Genomic DNA, 20568 nt, shown 5'->3' on the forward strand with positions numbered 1-20568 from the left:
TGTATAGTTCGAACTAGGTGAGTTTGAAGCAGCTTATTGGGAAACGTGTTTAAATGGTTACTGGTTAATTATTATCTCCATTTTTTCCCCTACATCTTAACTGTGAATATAACCTTGACCTTTGTAAAGAAGATGTTTAATCTCTCCAAACCAGTAGAGAGGGAGGTAGAGGATGAAGAAACTTTTTTTTTTTTTTCTTTTTAAACAAGTCATATAATTTTCACTCAAGGCTTGAGTGTAAATATGGCCTTCAGCTTAAAGCATTGTAGAGCCACATCATACCAGCAGCAGTGCTGGCAGTAAACAAGCTTACCTGAAGATGCCAGTTCTCTGGAAACAAGCAGCTTGGCTCCTCTGAAGGCAGTCTTTACTGTAGCTCCTTTGTAACTCTCATGTGGAAAGTTGAAGTGATGGCATTTTGTAGCCCCCAGTTTGCATCTTATATGGATACTTAATTGTATAGTCATGCTTTTTGTTAAAACTTCTCCTGAGAGCACAAGAACTAGTAACTATTTTAAAAAGTAAAATTTTACCAGTTAGTCTACTTTATTTGTACCTGCAATTTCCTTTTTTCTGAAGGGCTTAGTTCTTAAGACCACACTGTTTCAGTATCAGCTTGGATAAGAATTCATAATTACGTTAGATTTTTTTTAAAAAGATAATATGCCAGCCCAAAAGGCCTTAAAATTGAAACACGTAATTCTTAAAAATCTAAGCAAAAATACAAGAGACTGAAAGGACAAAGCTGCTATTTTTCGGATGTAAGCCTTGATCCTTCTATAGGAGTTATGGGAACATCTCCATCTTCAGTTCAGGTACTGCTGCCTTTGAGAAAAGAATGACTTCAAAAGAAGGACTGAAAGCTTTCACTGAAGTATTGAGGTAAGTTACTGAGTGGGTGGGTTTTGTGTTGGGTTTACTTTATTATTTTTAATATGAATTCTTAGTGATTGCTAAAACTTCCTCTTTTTTATTTTCCAACCTTTCTCATATTTGTAATGTATAGAAAACTCCCTTATTTTTACATTACTCTCTCTCAGACTGTAATAAAGCACAAGCTCTGTTAACAGTGGGAGTTTTCATCATGCTGAGTTTGTGCTGGAACAATCCCTGCAGCAGCAGACAGTTCCCTAATGTGTAATGATATGGTGAACCTGCAACAGTGATACTTATTTTATTTAAACAGTTAATTTCAGAACATTAGCAACTTTAGAATAAGTTTGCTAAGCAGACTTTTTCCTCTTAGCATAAAAAGTAAAGTGTAGATGGTACTAAAGATGATACTCTGTGTCATCGTAAGAATCTTGCAGCTTTTGCTTCTTTTAAGAGTAGGCAGGTAACAACTAGTTACACACTGCAGCAAGAAATATCTTCTAGTACTAAAGGCAGGAAGGGGAAGAAGTAGAGATCTGCAACAGCCTTTTCAAAGAACTTCAGTCTTGAAGGGTATATAATGTGAAGTATCTATGGAGATCTGTATTATGCTCCGGAAACCTGTGATAATGCTCCCCCCACGTCACACCTTTCCATTTGGCCTCTTTCCCTACCCACCAAGTAAAAGTGCAGTAAACCTGTTTGACTGCAGAATTTGGCCAGTGAGCGTTTTCTAGGAATACTCATAGCTTCTCCTTGCTCCCCAAGAACAGCTTCTGAATTTACAAAGAACCAAAACCTCAGTCCAGAACAGTTTAAATTCTAGCATAAGGATGCGATTGATTAAATGTAGATATAGATTACAAGCTCAAAGTAGATGCTTACAGTTGTTGAGAGATCTGTCCCTTAAAGCAGCATTTTTTTCTGTCACTATACAGAGCTGACCATAACAAACTTGCATTTAGGTATCTCCAAACACAGGAAAAATAAACATATTAGCAAATAACACTTTCTAATTACAGATTATTTAGATTTTATAAACTAAGCATTTTAGTCTTTCCAAAAATATATTCATCCTTTGCTTTATTCTTAGCAACAAGAAAGATTGATTCTTTACCTTCTTGGTGTCCTTGCAAAACTGACCCAAAACTGCTTCGTTTCATAAAATGAATATGCCAACCAGAAATAGTAACCACAGCAATGTCCCCAACTTGGGTATCAGCTTGGGTTCCAAGGGCTAGATCTACACCTAAGCAGTCCCTGCCTTTTTTTCTTTCTCTCTCTCTCCTGTATGAACCAATTCCTTCTTCCAATTTCTTGATACAAATTGGCAGTTTTAAAGGAAAAGATGGAGTCCATTTCAGACAGCACTTTTACCTTACACTTGATATAACTGGACACAAATCAAGCCTTGGTACAGAACCAAGGGCAGTTGCAGCTGAAATAAAGCAGAATTGGTGAAAGACTGCCCGTAATAGTAAGATGTAGAATTCCAGAAGAAAAACTAGCTGTCTTTGCTATCATAAACAAAGGTCTGAAATGAACAATCGAAAGTACTTGTAGTTGCTCACGTTGATCTAAAGGGCTGATACAAAGTAAATAGTTGCATGCAAAATGGATCAATTACGTTTTAGAATCATATATTTAAATTAAAAAAAATCCTTCACGGAGGTATTCTTTGTCATTTAACTTCAGGAATTTTTGCAAACACCCTCTTAATCTTCTGTGTCATATGTTAAGCAGATAGCGATACCTTTCATTTAAGACATAGCTGAGACTAATTATGTAACCAGCTAACTGAGAAGGCTGTGGCTAAACAGTCTTGCTTACATGGGTGATAAACTCCACTTGTGGTTTTGTTCTATTCTCGCGAACAGAAAGTGAAGTCATTTGTACAAGAAAGACTCTTTGAATACTAAGTTACAAGGAAAGCTCTTGGGGGAGGTGGCGAAGGGAAGTATTTAAGAATGAGCACAGGTAATAAAGCGAGGAAGGCAGCACTAGGCTTCTGTGCAACTTCTGTTATGTATGAAAAAGTGCTCCTGGATGCAAGGGAAACACACGGACACGTTCATTGAAATTGAGATACAGCAAATGAGTGCTTAAATCTTCTATCAACTTTCAAGCTCCTAAGCATTATGGAAAGAACTAGAAGTATTCAGGAAGATAGGAATCGTCCTAGAACAGTTGCGGTAGGAGATGCAGCTCAATCTCAATCTTCTTTGCCCGAATGTGCCCAGTCTCACCAAGGGAATATGTGAAATGGCCTATTCCAAGGACTGTTTGTTTATTGAAAACAGCCTTTGGGGAAAAGCTGCAGTAATCTTCACCCCGGTGTGACAGATGCCCCTTCCTATTCAGGGCGTGGGCTACTGTAACACTCTTGCCCTATGTTTGGGGGGGTTACCCGTGCTGTCACAGAAGTCATACAGCCAGTGGTGCTATGGTGCTGCATGCACTGTATGGGTCGTGATCTAGCCCTTTGTCTACAAACCCGATCACGTTGCAGATCTTAAAACTAAGCACTTTTCAGGAACCGCATATGCAGAGCAAGATGCAACAGGACGTAAGGAAACTTCAGACACACTTCAAAACTGCAATCCAGTATCTCTTTCCTGTCTCCTTGTATGCATTTTACCTTTCTCTACCCCAAACAAATACACTAAACAGGCCAATTTGAGCTGATAGCATCTCTTTTCATCAGTAGTGAGGCTGTGAGCAGTAGTACACACTACTACTGCAGCTGAACATCATCACTGGTTTAAGTCCAACCAGTAGCACCCAGATACCAGAACCCAAGTCTGTGGAAGGACCCAATCAATCAGCTCTGTGTGTTTGACATTCAGCAAAATTAAACTCTTCAGATGCCTAATGTCCACTTGTTCTGTGCCACTTCAGGCATTAGCATGAGATGCCTATGTTACAAGCATAATAGCCCTAGGTTTTTTCTGTTTCTGCAGAGGGATTCTGACAACCAGGGATTTGGAAAGCTGGATATACACCTAACTTCAGGAGTGCAGGCACTTGTCTACACTTGGGCAGGATAAATCCTAGTTTAGGTTCTTGAGTTGTGGATTACAGTGTGGGGGAGTTACATAAAGTCAATGATTAGGCTTAACATAAGGGCCTACATCCTTACTCAAACGTTTTCCTTTGTATTGTTCCAAATTCTCAGCTATTTGCACATGTACTTCCTTCTGTCTCATGTGAATTGTTTGATGTTCAAATTGGCTCTGGAGGAAGCTGAGTTTTCTTCCAAAGACAAGTCAAATAGATAATACTTGAGTGATTTCAATTTCAAGAGCAGCCAGAGACTGGACCAACAAGTTCTGCAGGTTGCCTTTGCCAGAGCTGCTCAGCATGAGGAAGCCTGCGCAACAGCAACAGCCACCCACAGGGGAGCAGGCTCCACCCCACCAGATCAGTTCCTCTGATACACAGTCTAGAGGATAAAGACATGGACCTAAAAACTGAGATCTACACAGGTAAATATAGTTCCTGAATGAAGCACGCTTTAAGAGTGAAAAAAAAAAAAAAAAAAAAAAAAACCAAAACAAAAAACCCCACTTTTTTCAGTAAGAATTTTTTACTCGAGTTTTCAGTCAGCAAGGAAGTTTTCTGCCCATGATTATTTCAGTAATACTGATTTTTTTAACACTAATGGAGCTCCTGTCGTATTACAACTGGCCCTAACCAAAATTCCAACTTTTTTTCCTTAGTTTACCCCTTAACTTCTTCCATTCAGCAATCTAGGCAGACATCCTTTACAAAAATATCTAATAAAGAAGAGATTACACAGCATGCTATCTTATTCTAGTTTATAGAATGCAACACATGGCACATTAGATTATTCCTTTCCAAAGGGACTACTTAATAAAAAAAGGAAAACAGCACCTATCTTCTTAAAGTGTATTCAAGTGAATATTTTCATAGGTAAATTTTTGCACTGCAAATTAAGATAATATCATTGCAGCAGAAGAAGGAAACATTATTTTAAAAATTCTTTTTCCTGTGAAATCCAAATTGTTGTTTATTCATGAACTCTTGGAATAAAGATAACCACCCTTTAATACTCAAATCTGTTATGAGACAGTGCTTGTCAAGAGGTCCAACTGCTTTTTAAGCAAATCTTTAATTAGTTTGGTAGGCTACAGGGCACAATTAGGTATTGTGATGAAGCTACAATGAATATGGCTTTCCTATGTTGATAACATCATTACGTTTCACACAGGCAATCTGACAACTGAGGGGGTTACAATCCTGCAGATACATTGAGTAATACATCTTTGCACACACAGATTACATATCAAATTATTGCCGCAGAACAAACCTGTTCCATTATGTATCTTATATAGGACAATTAGGACATACCTGCGCTACGTTATGAAACAGACAGCTACCCAAACCAAGTAGACAGGTTTTACCTAATACCACTAAACTTGTAGGTAGCCTCTCAAACATATCTAACAATACAACTCAGTAGTCAAGTATATACTGACTAGGAATGCATTGTAATATTTATGGAAGAAACAGGACAGAGCTAAATACCAATCGGTACAAAGATTTTCCATGCCTTTCCACAGAAGCTGAATTGCAGTGCTGGAATGACAGTTTGCTGCTGTCTTAGATTATTCAGTCATCAGCAAAATTACATCAAAAGACTTACTTAAAATTCACAGTCAAGATGACAGAGGAAGTTTTTCCAACAGTACTAATTTTGGTTTCAAGTTTAAAGTAAAAGGAGGTAGTGCAGTAAGGTTCAACCCAATTTTACTGATGCCAGGTATGTTTGCCAGTGGCCTGTGGGTTGTCTTGTAATGTGATATTTGAAGAGGGTTTGTTTCCATCAGAATGTGTGTGTAAGAAAACATCAACTGATCTCCTGGTTTAACATCTTCTCTTTTGTCATACCTGTAAAGAATAAAGAAGGCTTATTTACATTCCTCTCTTTACCTATTAAACATCTCCATTATCGCAAGGGCATGTAGCATCCAAGATGAAACAAAAGATAACTGCGAATGTTACAGTTCATCTCTTGATTAAATTAACTAGTACTGGAGGAGGAAACAGTATTTTTAAAGGGTTTAGGGAGGTAGTCATTCCATGCAAGTCTTTCTGCTGCTATTGTGATAGAAATCAGCACTCCTAGAAAATTTCTCACTAGTCCTCCATTTGAGTTCTGTGGAAAAAGGACACCAAAGCCTAAGACTGTAGAAAACTGGACTCATTTTTAAGTTTTACTCTACAAGAATTGTGGTTTGGATAAGTGTGGGGGTTTTTCAGTGTTTGTTTTTTTTTTCCCCTGCCTTTTTTTAATTAAAAAAAATGTTATGAAGCACTTTCGCAGAAACCTTTCTCTTCTGGTAGTCATACATTAAAGTAGCAGCCTCAAAGAATAGCAGGGAGAAGAATTCCTTGAACACTGTAGGAAAGAAAGAACAGCTTGGCAATTATAGTATTAACTTGGCACTTGTTATTTCTGGGTTCAGTTCCCTGATCTGCTACATGTTTGGGCAGGTCACTTTGGGTCAGCTTTTATAAACCTGTTTAGGTACCTAAATATATATGAATGATATATAAAAAAATTTATATATAAAGTAACTAGTGAGTTCTAAAACTATTTAACATGTACACTGACAGTTGTTTCTTAAAAGGAGTTATATTCAATCTAGCCATGGAGGGAATTTACAGGATGAGAAAACAAGTGACTTAAGCATTTGGCAGGGATGTGAAAGATCTAGGTTCAGCCACTCTCCGTCTGATCTAAGCCCAGAACTGAGTTCGTTATCTCACAGAGCTGTATGAACCTGTCTGATTTTCTAGAAACTGAGGTAGATCTCCCTCACTGTCTCATGAAGACACTGTTCTACCTCACAATAGTTACTTATTTATTCACTGAAGAGAGTCAGGTGGAATTTATAGCCCAAGGGTTAGGATGCTTATATTGGACATGGCAACCTGATCGAGTCCTCAGTCCAACAACTTCAAAGGGGAAGAAGATAAGTCCACCCAAAACACTCCACAGACCACTGTTAAGAGTGCTTCCAAAAGTGGGAGACCTGGATTCAAACCTTTGCTCTATATCCCAGAAAAACGTTCTACACTAATGCTGGGTAACAGTCCAGAAGACAGAGGTTAAGATGGAGATTACTTACCTTTAGTTTGTTTATAACAAGACAGTCTTAGGCATCCAACTATAAAAGAGTGTCCATGCTCTGTAACCCAGGTGAAGAGCAGTGCCCAGTTCTTCACCCTTTCTGTTGCCCTTTTCTGTGAACTGTTTTCTACCAGCTTTTGGAGCTCCTATTCTTAGGCACCTGATTCCTCCCACGCATTTCACAAGCAACTTACTCAAGGCTGTGGCTTTTCTTACAGGCATGGACACTGGCAGGGAAGTGGTGCAATCCCAACCCTAAATAATCTTAAATGCACCTAGGAGTAAATCCAGGCTGCATCTTTCGCCACGTGTGTCTGCAGGCCTGGCCTCTCATCTGCCTGAATTCTCTGTGAAAAACTGGAAACAATCTCAATTTATATTTTTACAACACTCCCTGACATAGCAGTCATTAACATTTAAGACATTTAAAGCAAGTACTCTACAGCAAACTAGAGGATTTGTGTGGATTGTTAACTAAAATTTTGGCAACCCAGAACAGACCCCAGGCTGACAGAATCCAGAGGTGTCAATAAATACACGATATAATGCAGAATTAGACTTTGCACACTGAACAAGTGTTTTCTTCTTCTAAAAAAAAAAAAAAAATTCACACTAATTTCATCTGCTATTTCCAAAAAGATCACAATACCACTTAGGATGGTACATGCGTTCAAACTGGCAGAAGGAATGGCATACTTTGTAACAACTTTACCAACTACTAATTTTGCATTTTCTTCATCAGCAAATAAAGGGCCTTTCATCTGGCTGCAAGCATTTCTGAATTTTATTATTTTTAAATACTTTAAGCTTATACAGCATATTTATTCCTGGTTCAAAGAGGCTGCACTAATTGAAGACAAGATTGTAACACCTGTTCTGTGTAAGAATCTGCATCAAGCTTCTTTCAGTCACCCTTTGAAGAAAAATAATGGATCACTTGCATTTTTCTTGAGGCAAATAGATCTAATCTGAGCATGCCACTGAAAGCTGTTAACTTTAAGACACTTTTATTTATGGATTGTAGTTATCCTGATGAATCATCAGCCTTCATAGCCACTCCATCCATAAATCTGTTTTCACCTGATGTACACAGTCTATGAAGATGGTAAATTAGTTTTCACCCATCTGAAAGGCTGTCACTTCCTTGGATAAAGAGAAAAAGGACAGCTGGTGCCACTAAACTTTGCGCTATTGTGCTGTCAGACAAAGTGTATGATCCTGCATATGATGCTCAGCTGTGGATTTTGCCTGATTTTTTTAATGTGAAACTTTATGATGAATCAGCCCTCCCTTGAGGCTTTTTTATGATGAATAAAGATAAAAGTGAGAGAGACAAACTGCTCTCTTGCTACAACACTATGAAACATCCATCAGTGACAGGGATATATTTGTTCACCTTCTAATCTCACTACACTACAGCCTTGCAAGCCCAAACCAATCCAAAACTCACCACCTCAAAAAGCTCACTGAAATTAAGCACTGTATTTAGAGAGTAGAGTTGTATTTAGAGTAGAGTGTGTACTTCAGTATATTCAAAAAACCAAAGATTGGAACATTTTAGCTATCATGCGTGTTCTATCACTTGTACTTTAATAGTTTAATGTCTCCTCCTGACTGTTCATGGCTTAAGACTTCCTCTAGATTGAACATGCAAAAAACAATCTGAAATAAACATTGGATTGGTAACTGTGAAGGCAATTCAGCTTTAAACTGTCTGTACCACCACAATATTATGAGAGAGCACGGAAATAAAACAAGGCATAGCAAGCTCAATGATTTTCATAATTCCCCCAGAAGCACACTTTTCCCTTCTTTCTCTTTGCTTCCAAAATACTTTTATCTCTAAACATACCAATAATTAAATTATGTTTGTTCATCTGATCCTGAAGACTGTAACTGGGGAAAAAGAACTCCATGCTCAGAGTACTTCTTAAACCAAAATCTGCTCATATTGCTTTTGTTTTGTGCAAGTATGAAGTGAGGCTTTGTGTCACCTTCTGCTGAATCATTTTGATTAAGATGACATTTTAAATTAGAAACCTACACTTCAACTGAAGAGGCAGGCCTACAAATCAGAAAGACACCTTTTTTTTGGTCTGCATCCTGAAAAGCAAACAATGCCATCCCACAAATGTCTCCTATTATCCATTTCAATATTCTCATTCTTAAAACTGTTTGTACATCGCTGCTGGTCATGGTAACAAAGCACTCAACTGCTTTCTCTCAGAGCCAATGAATGTGACCGATAGTCCACAACAGCAGCTTCAATGCCATCTATGTGAAGGATGTTCCACATAAAAATAGACTTTGAATATTAATAAGCAGATAAGCCTCACATTGCCACACATCATTCAAAAACAAACAAAATGAAAAGATACCCCCACAATTATATACACTGTTCTGCCAAGAGCAAAAAGTGTTCATCTACAGCTGTGTTTTACAAGATCTAGTGAGATATCAAACGTAGCTGCATTAAAGGTATTGGTGTTTTAGTAAGCTAACAATTTTTTGGCCTGTTTCTGATGTCTTTAAAAGATTCTATGCTATTTAGGCAAACCAGAACCAACCAAAACAATTAAAAAACGTTGCAGTGCTCTATTTCTGAAATGGCAGCACTGCACACAACAAAATTCTCTGAGGATTCACATTGTTCTTGACCTGGTTTAATAAATATGCTGTACCAGAAACCACACCTGTGATGTTTGCCCCTGTGCATATACAAAAAAGAAAAAAGCAGGCTTCTGTCTTCAGATCAAAATACCTCATTCATAACATACCTCCAATCTGAATTGATTTCTAGAAACCGAGAAACTCCTGTTTGTGCTGCAGCCACATCAATATGAACAGAGACATCTACATAAACAAAGAAAACAAAATACAATTTCAAAATTCTTCTAAGAACACTCTGATTAATAAATTAACGAAATAGTAACAGAAAAGATGCATGTAAATAGTGTGAAGAAGTAACATCCAATACATGTAAAGATATACTAGCAGAAAAAAAAATTGCAGTTGAAATTAGGCGAACATACCTCAAGCCAGCTTTACATACCTGCTGTTGAAGGTACCAACTCATGCAACTTCTGAATTGCCACTCCTCCAGGATAATTGAAATGTGAAACATACAAAGATGTTCCTGAATAAGCAGCATTAACTAGAAGATGCATTATAGCAAAGAAAGATCCAAGTTTGTACAGCCAGGATTTCCGGTAGTTATTCAGACTGTTGAGGGGGGGAAAAATGAGTAAGAATAAACTGTTATTTTTCTTTCATACTGGTCACTGACTATTGTGACAGAACTTTTAATGAAAACTCCACTGCTAGATAATAAAGATTAATGCAAACTTTATTACAATCGTGTATAGAATGCATTTATTATCCATTTCTAAAAGACTAGCTTCGAGTGGCATTTAAATTAGAAAATTCTCATTAATAAAGCTAATAAAAGCTCATCGATAAAGCTAAGTATTTCTGTGTTTAAAACCTTTAGCTATGAATGTATTATCTTTCAAAGAAGTTCAGAGTTTAATTTGCATTTGTTTACTCAGTATACCCAAGTTTAACTGTTTAATACAAACTCCATGTTTCACGAGCCCCACCTGTATATTAAACTATCTCCTAAGGTAAGTTATGTTAACAACACAGTAGTACACTGGAATGTGTCTTTTTCTCTGGTGGATAAAATAAACTGAATTGTAACAGCATAACAGTAAAATCAGGGCTCTATTCTCGACTCTGCCCCAGATTTGCCAAATGGTCCTGCCAAATCATTTAACTTCTCTTTGTCTCCATTTCCCTCATTAGTCGAATGGGTACAATGATACAGACCTCCTTTCTAAAGCATATGAAGATCTCAAGATGATCCAGATGCCAAGATGGCAAGAAGTGCATAAAAATAGTAATAATAGTTTTGCTTTTCTTTTGCGTTTTCAGAGAAAAAAAAAACAAAACCAGAATTTCGAACTTACATTCGTGAGCACATTTTAGCAGCCACTATGTTGAAGACAGGGAAAGTATATATGATAAAACGCAGCTCTTTGTGTGGGAGAAACGAATACAAGAAAATAAAGCCCAGTGCTGGCAAAAGTAATATCCGAGTTCTCTTTTCTGCTACGCCTAAGGGTACAAATATAATGCTGCATCCCAAACCACGAGGCAGGGCTGAATAGAAATACCACAAGAAGGGGGAGGTCTTCAAGGTGAAAAGGAGAGTTAAGGATGCTTTCACTGCTGACAAGTAAAGTAACTATTCTTTACAGTAGTGCACACAAATTTTGCAAATACGCAGTATACTTTTTGTATATTCAGATCACATTCTTCCAGGCATTTGGTTTTCTGCCTTACCCTTTGAAAAATAAAAGCAGTTGCCTAACTACATTCACATCACCAAACAGAGGCACATCAAATGGCTCTAATGATGGGCAGCATGAAAAAACAAAGGAAAGAAACCTTGCTCTACATTGGTAGAACACAAAGAAGCAAGAAAGAACAGTCAGCAGAGGAAAGTTAAAATTTTCGGAAAGATCTAAGAAACAGACATTGTCTCATAAGCTTCAAATAATGAAATACTAGATGAAAAGTAGAATTTAACACCATAAGTGAGTCTCAGGAATAGGTTACATCAAGTCTTTGCTTTGGCTGGTAGTGTTCAATAAATCTTTTTCCCTGGACGTTTCAAAGGATACTCCCCAGTTGGAACTTTTGTTCAAAACTGTGTTATACCAGAGCACTTTCCCCTCAGGCCACACAAGTTGCCTCCAAAACAGAGAATCCACAGCAACTGTTAGTCCTAAAAGAATTAAAGAAATACAAATCTGCGTGAATTAAAAACCAGGGAAAAGCAAACTAGCGCATCCAAATTGCACATTTACTGATGAGATCAACATAAACTGGAACATGCATCGTAAGCCTCACTCAAAGCCACAGAGAAGGCTGAATCTGTCTGTCTTGCAGTGGAAATGCAGGGGAGGGAGGCACTTCTTAATAGAAGTCTTAAGAGAAGCACATTAGATAGGAATCTGATTGAGATTCGCCCCACTCCAACCCCAGGTCTGAAATGCAGTGGTTTAATTAAAGTTTGTTTTAAAAGAATATTAGAGCATTAAGTTTAATGAATGGTAAGAAACCCGGGTGAACTTCAAATGGCCCTAAATGGATTTTTATTGTAAAGCTGGTAAGTCCAGAAAAACAATCTCTAGAGGTTTGCTACTATTTATTAGGTGGGAGGGAAGAAGGAGGATAAGGGATGAAAGGCAAAAAGACAGAAGAGCAGCAAATCCGTCAGCCCCATCTCCTCCGCTCAGCTCTGTGAAAACTGCTCTGGTATTTAAGAAGCTTGCCCAGAGAGTGAACAGGAGTACCAGTGACTAATTCCCATTGGACCTCCAAACTCTTGCGCTGTGAGGTGCCTCTAAATGCACGTGGCATGATCTTTTATTGTTTCTACTGTCCACACTGTGGAAGGGACAGCACGCTACCAGAGGTCACCATCAGGCATCTGACAACAGCATTTTTAATTAGGTAGGCTGGCAGAGAAGCCTAGAGTATTTACGTGCATATGCATGAGCCTTCCACGGATGGGTAGAGACAAGGAGATTTTTCAACCTCTCTAGCATGGATAATCACGTAAGCTGTTAAAATTAACGTAATACAGAAACAGAGTTGAACTGTGACTCTCCCCACAACCCTCTTGCTCAGTATCCCTGTCTGTCACACTGTTGTAGTTTATCCTGGGATTCAGCTTATCGTCATGGCAATAGATACTACAGCTGATAATGCACATATAGCTACAGCCAGGTACTAATTATACTAAAGTCAACTTGCATGTCTAAGCCTTTTTAAGACCAGGACGTTATACTGTAAGCATCTAAAGGCCGGGGTCACAGTATCTTTCTACTGCTCTGTGCACACGTATTTCCTCACACAGACATTTTCAAAGAAATAAATACCCTTGTCATATTACTAGCAAATGGAATCAGACACACACACACAAAAAAAGCCCTAAGGGCCAGGTCACCAGAGAAGTCAGTCAAATCTCTAGACTTCTGTTGAATTTACTATGTGGCATTTGTTTTTTCCAAGCAAACACTTACCCAACCAAAAAATTCCAGCAGGAACAGCATGAGAAAGCACCTTGAAAATGGAGATTCTTTTAGTTAATAACGTCACCAGGAGCATAAGGCCTAAGAATATGCAAAGCTCTGATCTGAAGACTATAATTGCCAAAGCTGAGAACCAAATGAATGGCCTTTGCTTTTGTTGTATCCAAAACGTCAATGCCAGGAGCACTGCAAAAACAAATAAAGCACAACGTCTGACACACTGAACTATTCATTTTCTAAAGGGCAACACTTTTCTCAGTGCTAGCGTCTTGTTCCTCTAACTTCACACCAAGCCTCTCTTGGTCTTCCTACCATTTCTAGTCCAGAAATTCTTCTTCTGTTAGAAATGTAATTTGGAACAACACACAACTTTCTACTGTTGATGCTTAAGTAATTAGGAAAAGTATAACCACAGAAGAAACACATGGGAACTCTTCCTAAACAGCATATTTAATAGCTTTTTTTTGGGAAAAAAAAAAACAAAACAACAAAAAAAACCCCAAACCTTAAGGGAGTACTAAAAGCCTTTCAAACTAAGATTCATAATTATTATTGCTCAGTATTAGCTGAAGAATTAGTTTATTCTCTTGGCCGAGTATATCCTGTATTCATGATAGCAGCACCCCATTCCAAACACGAAAAAGAGACTACAGACTACCGCTCAGGGAGAAGGAACTATAAATCCATTTGTATGGTTAGCTGGAGACACATAGTATCTCTACAGATGAAGTTACCTCTACTTTTTCACAGTTTAAATCACGATAACACTGACTACATAATAAAGTGGTCATGATCCTAAGGAAAATGTGTGAAACGTTAATAGTACAAAGCCATGAAACCACTTATATTTTTTAACACCTGCAGAAATTATCTGAGAAGTTTATTACTATGCAGTGTTTATCTGACAATTCAACTGCTTTTTGTTTTGTTTTTCAATTCTGATCTACACAGGTTCCTACACCAACCTCATGATTTTATTAGTTGAACAACTTGCACTGAAGCATTAAGTGACTCAGCTAATATTTGTTAATCTCCCCTCTCATCATCTCTGGGCAAAAACTGTATGTGTAGAGTAAGGTTTTGACTTTGATTTTTTTCCCCCTTTACTTTAAGTGTACAAACTGTTACATTTGTAGGTAACTCCAGAAGAGGAAGGTGGAAAGGTTGCGGTGGGAGTTTGTTCCACAGCCTCATGAGAAAAATGTTTCCTGTGTAGACTAAGTTCACAGATTTTTTTTGAACTGCAGGTGTACCTACTGCCTTTTCAATAGCTCTGTTTTATGCATCAGGTAAGTGTACTCAAACCTCTAGTTAATCAAAGCCATCTGACAAACTCCATGTATACTCAGATTCAATGAAACTTGACTCAACAGTCATTGTAAGCATATACGGTAAAAAAAAAACAACAAAGAAATCACAACTGCTTAAGTTTTCTAGTCTGGTTATCACACAATTTGATCAAGCACATATATTAATTTGGTCCGACCACACATTTTCTGTGCTCTAACTGTTGATACATTTGAGAAGAATTTTTATATTTTAAAATTATTCCTATGCAAATACTTACCAAAAGGAAGTGCAAACACATTAGGGAGGGTTCGTGTACAGTAAAACATCAAATGAAACTGAGTAACAGTGATGAGACAGAAGACTGTTGATGTAGTTGCTCCAAACTGCTTTCTAACTTCTTTCTGCAGCTTCCATAATGTGTAAATCACACTGAGCCCCAAGCTTCCTCGGACTATTAGAAGAATAAAAATGGGAAATAAGAGTCATATCAGACAGATCACTGATGAACGACCATGTTACATAATGTAATGGGAAGAAGTTATGAAGAATAATACTGAAGATGTCACAATATAACCCACTTCAAAGGAAAAAAAAAAAAAAAAGAAACTTCCCCATTAGTTCATCTATCTTAATCCACCTGTAACTTGTCTGATACTTTTGCACAAAGGTCAATGCTTCTATGCCCAAGTTAAACAATATTTTCTGAAGCACACACGGAAGTACACACGGGAGTGTATTCTCTGAAGACACTTGCTTTTTCTACACTGTCTGACATTTGTTAGCACAGACTTTCTCTGTGCTGTTAGTTACTCCAAAGAGGGGTGGAATTACCATGGTGGCTCCAAGTACCTACAGTTTGCAAAATCCCTCATTAAGGAAAAGAATAGCACATTTTAACCACTGATCCAAACACTAAATGTTACAACAATGTCACCCATTAGTCCAGTAGTAAGAACATTTCTATTCTGACGATTTAAAGTTCTCATACCTATCAGCTGGGAGTAAAACTTGGACATTCTTAGCACAGAAAGTACGTATATAGCTGGACTGGAAAGAGCAGCAATAAAAATTGGTCCAAGGAACGTTCTTGGGACAACTCCAGGAAATTCATGATGGTCATACTGCAAAAAGGAAAATCTAAGTAAGATAGGCAAATCAGAAACAAAGGAAAACTGGGATAAATCATATTCACATTGCATTTATCCTACTCATAGAGCAGGGAATCGCAATCTTTAACGGTGTCCAAGAACACCTTCTTTCCAATTTACCTTATCCAAGTCCAGTTGGTGGTACACCACATCATGGATAGCTTGTAGGTTAAAGCTTTCCTCCACTTTTGTAAAAGGACAGACAGTTAAATGAACAAAGGCCACAACAATAATCAGCAGCAGCAACGGGAATGACCGCCCACTCGAGCTCCTCTTCTGAGCCATACTGGGTTTGAAATTCACCTATATTCTATTATTATTAAAAAGAAAATTAAAAGAAAATACATTAATAACATGGTATGAAGTATACAAACAGAAAAAGAGAGATTGATAACGCAAGGAAAACATACTACAGTACTGTAAAAGTTTAAACAAAGACTAATAAATTAAATAATCCATCCAATTTTTTTTTTTATACATTCAATGAATTGAGTAGATAGCCAAAAACATATTCAAGCAGCATTTCAGGATTTATGCCACCTTCTGTTAATATAAAGGTTTTAGTTTTCACCTAAAAAAACTCAGGCAACATAGACCCTACTTAAGAAAATACTTCCCTTTGCGTCCCATACTGCCACCACTGCTGAGTGCCACCTCAATTGCATCTGCGTTTTGTGGGAGAGACAGCTTTGTAATTTACTCTCACAATGAATTTACACATGGTCTTTAGAACATACTCTTTGTTTGTCTAGGACTCTGAAACTAGTGGGAGAGGAACCACGAGGATGAGAAATTGCTCGGAACAGAGTACTTTGATCTTCTGAGTTTGCCAGCTTGCCAGTGGCTAGGTCTGGACTTGGCAAGCGAAGGACAAATCCCCTTCGGCACCCACACCACATGTCATTATGGCGTGAGATGGTCTGAACCCCATCCTTCGCACTCCTACCCAGAAATTAAGGCCATCTCTCCCCAGTGCTTAGTTTCACAACACTGTGCTGAGCCACTCTTACAGTAGTACTTATGATGTATTTTATCATGATAAAATCATGTGTCCAGGTGATGCCAGAGCACATAAAGCACAGGTATTGTCATGGGTAAACAGTTCATCTTTCCTAGTTTCAGATTATAAACCAGTTAAAAAAAAAAAAAAAAAAAAAGAAGTTATTTTCCACGACCATTTCCAGCAAAAATATGGTAATCTATTTCATGTTCTTTTAATTTAAGTTTCCCACTTTTTGTAAGTTTACGATTTAATAAAAGACAAGAGATTTTGGTTATTGTTATTCTTGTTCTGTTCTTACAGAAACAAAACTTTAAAAATAGTACCTTTAAGGTACAACTGGGATTTTGGTTAGAGATGTTTTCTCGTGTGTTTTCATTTAAATATGTCCATCAAACAGATGTAAGATAGTTGGCAGATTTGCTAGGATCACTTGCAACTGCCTCCTAGAGTTACCGTTTCCTGAATTGACATTTGTCCTGCTCATTAGTAAAAATAAAGAGTGAGCTAATATTCCTTATTTTCACAGCTAACACCAATAAATCCCAAAATTTGTGTACTTCCTGTAAATTGCATGTATCTGCATATTATTTTATATACCTCACTGACTGCATCTCTTTTTCTCATGATTGCCGCTGCCATAGGCTGTAACTGAAGCTCTAACCCTGGGCTCAAAGACAGAGAGTTCTGTGGTAGGTCCTTACGATTTTTGGCTTGCTTTGCAATGTGAAGAGACTAAATAAACACAACATCCCAGGAAGTGCGAAGAAGTCTTTTTAACTTGTGCCTAGTATTAGTTCTTTACAAGGATGGATAAAAATGGGTTATGCTACGACAGAATCCTTTTTCCACAGCAGTAGTAAAAGAGGTATGGGACTGCCATCAGGAGCACTTCAAGAAGTGCGTGGCAGGAATTAAGCCTCTCCACAGGGCAATTTATCTTGTACAAATTCTTGTCTCTAGAAAGCTCTCTTGCTGAATTCTTCCAATAAATACAGAGGCATCTCATGTTTCTGGCCAAACTTACCCGAGAGAAAAATGGACACCGAAGGATCAATCCACCGCTGCATAGAGCGACACAGGCATTTGAGTAGCTTGTGTGTCGTGTCAAGCAGCACGTAATACACCAGCAAGGTAGGTATTCCTCACTCCCAATTCGCAGCTTCTTAATGTTTCAGATATTTTAGGACCCAATGAATCCTTGTAAAAGGACCCAAGTGCCAAGCAGCTCTATTTTTTCCTTCTTAACTATATCAGTTGTGTAATAAAAAGATGTTACCTTCACCTATAAATATTGCATTCATTATACCCTGACCACTCTACAGTATAGCCTGCTCCTGATATCTTTAGCTGATCACCATATGAATGATCAGTCCCCAACTTCCTAAATCATCAGAATGACAGTGAAGCTACATATCCCATACACAGTTTATCACAAGGCTTTTTTCTATCTTGTTGACTCCAATCCTTTTGTATGCCTGAAGAAAGCAAGCTTGCCAGCATACTCATACATGTTGAAGATAATTATATACATTACACATACTGAGATTCCCTGAAGGGAAACACGCTAGAAGATAAAAAAAAAACAAAGCACGAAGAAAACACCTAGGTTTCTGAGATAAAGCCTAATAAATTTAGTGGTCTTGTCAAGACTCAAGATAACTTGCTCTGTCGAAAATTGATGCCAACAAACCTCAAAGTTCAAGTGGAATTTATCAAGACGGGTAGACACTGGATTTGACGTTTAAAATAAATTTGCTATATAAAGGCAAAATACTTGCAATTAGAGTTTTTATTTTTAAATGCCAAAAACACAGAAACAGATTTTCACTTAATAAAAATATTTTAATAACGAAGGTTAGAGGAATATCGTTAAGCGAATAGACATAGTTTTATCCATCATTAACAACTTTAGAAGAATCTTCCTCAGACCTGTACAACATAGCCACAGTGACTCCCCCCCCAGATGTCTACATCAAGACTGAATGACAGAAGAGCGGAGATTTTCAACACAAAGAATTCGTCCCTTCCTGGGATTAAACTGGGTGAAAATAAATTGTTTTCTTACATTAAAAAAAGGCTGAAGCACTTTAATCAAAAATGGTTTATTCTTTTTCTATACTTTTTCTGCCAAAGTGTCATTAGTTCCAATAATGGACTTTTTACTCTTCCCATGAAAAATCTACGATATTTAGCTCGCTCACGTTTTTCAGACACTCTTCAGTATAAATATGTTAGAGTTTGGCAGCCAAACTGCATGTTGAATCTATCTACAAAGACTGCATTTCACTCCCTCACATGCTCTGCATGGAGGTATCTAAGCAGAACCAGCAAGAGCATCCCACCATAAGGTCCTCCCTCTTTGGCTTGATCTAGCTTTGGTAAAACCTGTGTCGCATTATCTTCAATTTTAGTGAGTTTTTCCTACACTTTAATAGCTCTTCCAACTTTGCACTAAAGCTAACTTCCAAATGAGGTCAGATTTAAACCTTGTAGTTGGGATTGATTTTATTTCTTTTCTAAGAAGGAACACGACAGTTGCTACTCTTACATACATTTCCTCATGAGTTTGGGGACTGGCTAAAAAAAGAAAATTAAGACAAAAAAACAAGAAGAGAAAGTTGAGGCAGGAAATGAAGTCTGGGACAGCACCAGATACGAAGGTACGACAAAGCTATGTAGAAAATGTCACTCTTCGGACTGGGGAAGAAACACACAGAATGACCTCGACTAAAAAAAAAAAAAACAACCCAAAACCAACCCAACCCAACCACCCTCCCCCTCAGCTGGCCTGCCACCCTACCGTTACCCGAGCGCCCCGTCCAGCCCCACAGCGTGTGTCCGATCCCCCTCTAGCGGCCGGCCCCGCGGAGGACAGCCCCCCACCACCGGCCGGCGGGTCCCCACGGGCAGCGCTGCCTCCCCGGCTCGCCGCCTGCCGCGAAGCCACGCAGGGCGCTGGGGACGGACCTGCGACGTTGACCCCACCGAGCTCAAAACCTAAGAAACGCCGAATTACGATCACCGTCAGCCCGCACGTCACAGCGCGCACCCGGGGCGGATTTAAAGTCACTCCCCTTCAGGTCGCTCCTGTGCGGCCCTGGGGCGTTTCAGGACGAGGCCACACATCACCCGCCGCTTCTGAAGCCGCCGGCACCCTCCCCGAGGCCGCACGGGACCCCCGCGGCACAGGCAGGCCCGCCCGCCCGCTGACAGGCAGCGCTCGCGCCCCCTCAGGAGGCGGCTGCCCTGCCCTGCCCTTCCCCGCTCCCTCCCGCCACGCCGCAGCCACCGCGTCGGAAGGCGGAGAGCCGGGGGGGCCGCCTGGCAGCGCCCCGCCGCCTGCCGCGCGGTTGTAGCCGCAGCCCGGCGCCTCCGCGGGGAACGCGGCTCCCGGGGACGCCCTCCGGCCCGGCTGCAGCCGGGCTGCGGCGAACGAACGGGCCGTTGGCGCCCTCCCCGCTCCCCCGCGCGCGCGCACACCCCCACACGACCGTTACCTCCCGCCGCTCCCTCCCCGCCCCGCCCCGCCCCTTCCCGCCGGCCGGCACCGGCACGGGCGCAGCGCCCTCGGCCCGGCCCGCACTCACCGCCCGCGCGTCCACGTGGCCGCCCCGCAGAGGGGGCTGGCGGCGGGAGGCGGGGAGACAGCCCCGTGCCCACGTGACCACCTCTCCGGCCAGCCATATTAGGTGAGGGCAGAGCACGCCCCCCGCAGCAGAAGGGCTCCGAGGCCGTTGCCAAATACAAATGGCGGACGGATCTGAAGCCCCTACAGAGCTCGTGCCTGCCCGTTCTCATGATGGCGGCGGCGGCGCGCGAGGCTGATGGGCGTTGCTTCCTCAGCCAGCTCTCTACCACGCCCCCCTCTCAGCTCTCTGCGCACGCGGGGGGCTCCAATTGGTCCGGAGCGTGGCGGGCGCTGATTGGGCCACGTTTCTCCGCTCCCCTGCCTCCACCAACGAGCGCCTGCGGCCGGAGCGTCCGTGGGGCCGACGC

General features: G+C 40.0%; 1 protein-coding gene across 2 annotated transcripts; it reads right to left on the minus strand.

The window, feature by feature from the left end:
* Positions 1-4915: 4915 nt before the first annotated feature.
* ALG12 (ALG12 alpha-1,6-mannosyltransferase) lies at positions 4916-20216 on the minus strand. 2 transcript variants are annotated; one of them, XM_076329235.1, is made up of 10 exons: positions 20160-20216; positions 15690-15879; positions 15410-15542; positions 14699-14872; positions 13123-13317; positions 11716-11819; positions 10999-11222; positions 10083-10252; positions 9808-9883; positions 4916-5784 (listed from the first exon to the last, which is right to left on the minus strand). In XM_076329235.1, exons 2-10 carry the CDS (start codon positions 15852-15854, stop codon positions 5553-5555), a joined length of 1473 nt encoding a protein of 490 aa, XP_076185350.1. In that variant the 5' UTR covers positions 15855-15879; positions 20160-20216; the 3' UTR covers positions 4916-5552. The 2 variants fall into 2 exon arrangements, with proteins under 2 accessions (XP_076185350.1, XP_076185360.1); XM_076329245.1 differs by lacking the exon at positions 20160-20216 and adding an exon at positions 17597-17616.
* Between the last annotated feature and the right edge of the window lie 352 nt (positions 20217-20568).

Source organism: Aptenodytes patagonicus, chromosome 1 (assembly GCF_965638725.1).
Source record: "Aptenodytes patagonicus chromosome 1, bAptPat1.pri.cur, whole genome shotgun sequence".
Taxonomy (NCBI): Eukaryota; Metazoa; Chordata; class Aves; order Sphenisciformes; family Spheniscidae; genus Aptenodytes; species Aptenodytes patagonicus.

Coding starts and splice junctions, on each gene's coding strand:
- ALG12 (XM_076329235.1), bottom strand. CDS start 15,854: ATGGCTCAGAAGAGGAGCTCGAGTGGGCGGTCATTCCCGTTGCTGCTG. Junction 13,318..14,698: donor TGTGTTTGCACTTCCTTTTG/GTAAGTATTTGC, acceptor TTGTTTTTGCAG/TGCTCCTGGCATTGACGTTT. Junction 11,223..11,715: donor ACAAAAGTTCCAACTGGGGA/GTATCCTTTGAA, acceptor TTCACCTTGAAG/ACCTCCCCCTTCTTGTGGTA.